Consider the following 2,940-nt stretch of genomic DNA (forward strand, 5'->3'; position numbering starts at 1 on the left):
ACCCCCGCCTTCCGGCACCCGCGGCGCCGCGGTCCCCGGCTCCAGATGGGGAAGGACCAGGGCTTCTCTCGGCACTTTCGGTAGCTTCCCCACCGCGCTCCGCGCCTCGGAGAACCGCGCGCCCTGGGCGCGGCGGGCCCTCCTGGGCGGGCCTGAAAGGGGGTGGGGCTGGGGCATGGAGGGGCTTCCTGGTGTTGGGTGGGCACCCTCGATCCTGGGCGGAGCCGGGGGTTGGGGAGGGAGGAAACGAGCTGGGCGGGTACCAGGGCGGCGAGGTATCCGCGTTGGGCGTTCGGAACCGGCACGCGGCCCTAAGAGTCTGGGTCGGGATGAAGGCCTGGGGCTGAGAAGCCCCCTTTCCTAACTACGACTCGGTTGCTTGAGGGAACCGGACAGAGAGAGGGCCGAAGCTGGATGGGGTCCGTGCTCTGGTGAGAATCCAGCGTGTCTGGTTCCGAGTTTGGAGGGCAAGACCGTCCACTCCCGTGCACCCTAGACTGAACTAGGGGCCCCCTTGGCCCCCTCCCTACCAGTTTGCTCGCTGATGATCAAGGGTGAGCTGGGAAAAGCGGGACCGGGACAGGGAATGAAGAGAGAGGATCCTAAGGGAGTCCCTGGTAGGAGCCTGGGGTTGGATTTAGACCAGACGTGGCCAGAGAGAACAGAACTGACCCTGGGTGCAAGGTCATGGCATGGCCCCCAGAAAGAGTCTTGTGGACTCACAGGTATAGCAGGAACATGGCAGTCCTGGGACAGCTATTGCTGGACTGTCAGAGTCAGAGGGGTAGCAATTGGTGGCAATAGTCACTGTGCCACACTGCACCTGATTCTGCTGGGTCAGTCGATTCAGAGCAGATTGAGTCACCTGAACTGCATAGAGGACCCACACAAGCCAGGAAGGATGTCTGGCTCACCAGGCAGCCTTGGCCTCTGTCTCAGCCCCAAGGACACCAAGCAGGGAAAGGGCCACCCGGCCTTCTTCTAACTGGGCAGCTGGTGACAGCCTAGTCCCCACTGGGCAGTGGGGGAGCAGGGTCTTTTTTACTTGCTGCTGGAAGGTGGAGCCGTGATGGTCACCTGGCCCCTGCCCAGGCTGGACTTGGTGTATGGGGCTGATGGCTTCCAGACTTTGTGGCTGGAGCCTGAAGTGTGAGGAGGACAGTCTTGTCAGGCTTATCAACCCTCCTTTGCCTGCATGAGGAATGAGGTCTGAGAGGGTGTGGGGAACATGCAGTCCAGGCAGATGGAGATATCAGGCTCCAAAGACCTTGAATGACCATCTGGGGAGTGAGGCTGAGACTCAAGATGTGAAGGAATCACTGCTGGGGGGGGGGCGGGGATGGGCAGGCCATTCATTCTGGCCTCTTGGTCACCTGCACCATCCAGACCTGGAGCAGAGCTCACTGGGGGGTGGGACCAGTGCATCCTCCTCCCCAAAGATCCACACGCCTTCCCTCCCACCAGGCAACTTATGCTGCCTACCTGGACTCATTAATCCTACCCACAAAGGTCTGTTGGAACTGTGGGGGAGCCACTGGGCAAGCACAGAGGGGGATATATTTCAGCTGGCTGCAAGGCCACTGGTCCTCTCTCCCTCCCCATCTTGTCCTTGTCCCTGGCTTTTGGCACATACACCACACACACAAAACAGCTAAGAAAGCCTTGGGAAGCATCCAGGGAGCACTCACTAGCAACTGGACCTTCAGAGGCCTTCGCCAGAGGTCTTGCCACGGTGCTGAGGCTCAGAAGGCTGGGCTCTGATTCCAGCTGTGCCACAGGCCAGCTGTGTAGCCCTGGAAAGTTACATATCCTCTCTGTGCCCACTATCCTCTACCATGTGCCAGGGAATCCATCAGGATGCCAACTACTGCCATTACTCAGAGAGTCCCTCCAATGTGCTGAGCCCTGACTGGTCTCTGTGGCTCACAGCAGAGCTACAGACCCAGACCTTAGAGAGCTTCCAGCTGGCAGAGGAGACCCATGGGCACCAAGGAATCATTCCAGGGTGTGGATCCTGCACAAAGACCATGCCTCCCCCCTGCTTCTCCTTTGAGAGCAGGAGCCACAGTTACTCTCTTCATCGTTGAACTCCAGTGCCTGACTGGCACGGATCGCAGGGCCTCACTAAATACATATAGATTGACTTGAAGGGGTCGGGGGTGCTTGCATAAGATATGGAAGGGCAAACTCAGTTTAGTTAAAGGAGCAAAGAGATTGCACCAGGCAGGGGCAACAGCCTTGGCAAGAGCTTAGAGGGGAGACTGAAGGTGGCGGATGCTATGGTCCTGGTAGATATCTGATAGTTGTGGGTGGGTCTGGCCAGAGAAGCATGCAGGAAGACTGGAGGGTGAAGAGTGTCTGGGGGAAGTCGGACCCTGGACACCTGGGCTCCAGTTTTCTCCAGGAGACTCATCTGGAAACAAGCTGGGCAAAGGTGGGTGGTGAGGACCCTTGTCTTGGGCTTGGGCTTGGGCTTGGCCTGGAGGGTGCAGAAGGAGTGGAGGAGACGCCAGAAACGGAAGGCAGAGGCAGGAGGAGGAACGGGTGCGTGGACTGGCTTTGGGGGGACGGAGGCCCTGCAGAGGCCAGAGTAATGTGAGACATACCCGAGGGGCCGCGAGCAGGACGCCACCCGTGCCTGGCGCGGTTGGGGGTACAAGTCCGGACACCGCGGGGAAGACCGGGAAGGGGCGGGAGAGCCGAGCGCGGCGCGCACGAGGAGGCGCCGTCGGGCCGCAGTCCGCCGCGATCCGGGCGCAGTCAGGGGCGCGCCCGACTCTGCCGTCCTCGCCGGCAGGATCTTCATCCCCAAGAAGCACCGGGCGCGCTTCGACGAAGTGGTGTCGCAGGGCCTGCTCGGCAAGCTGTGCCGCGCCCGCCGGGCGCAGGGAGCGCAGCGGCTGCGCCGGAGCCGCAGCGAGGAGCGGCCCGAGCGCCTCC

The 2,940-nt window shown here is 61.1% G+C and overlaps 1 protein-coding gene across 1 annotated transcript in view; it reads left to right on the forward strand.

Annotated features, from left to right (window-relative positions):
• Positions 1-2,940, forward strand: part of GRID2IP (Grid2 interacting protein) — a 34,955-nt gene that overhangs the window by 12,764 nt on the left and 19,251 nt on the right. The window contains 1 exon segment of the mRNA XM_021718896.1: positions 2,798-2,940. This exon segment is cut by the window's right edge and continues 27 nt beyond it. Coding sequence (XP_021574571.1) covers positions 2,798-2,940 — 143 coding nt within the window.

This window comes from Carlito syrichta, unplaced genomic scaffold (genome assembly GCF_000164805.1).
Source record: "Carlito syrichta isolate Samal-C Ts95f unplaced genomic scaffold, Tarsius_syrichta-2.0.1 Scaffold113490, whole genome shotgun sequence".
Classification (NCBI taxonomy): domain Eukaryota; kingdom Metazoa; phylum Chordata; class Mammalia; order Primates; family Tarsiidae; genus Carlito; species Carlito syrichta.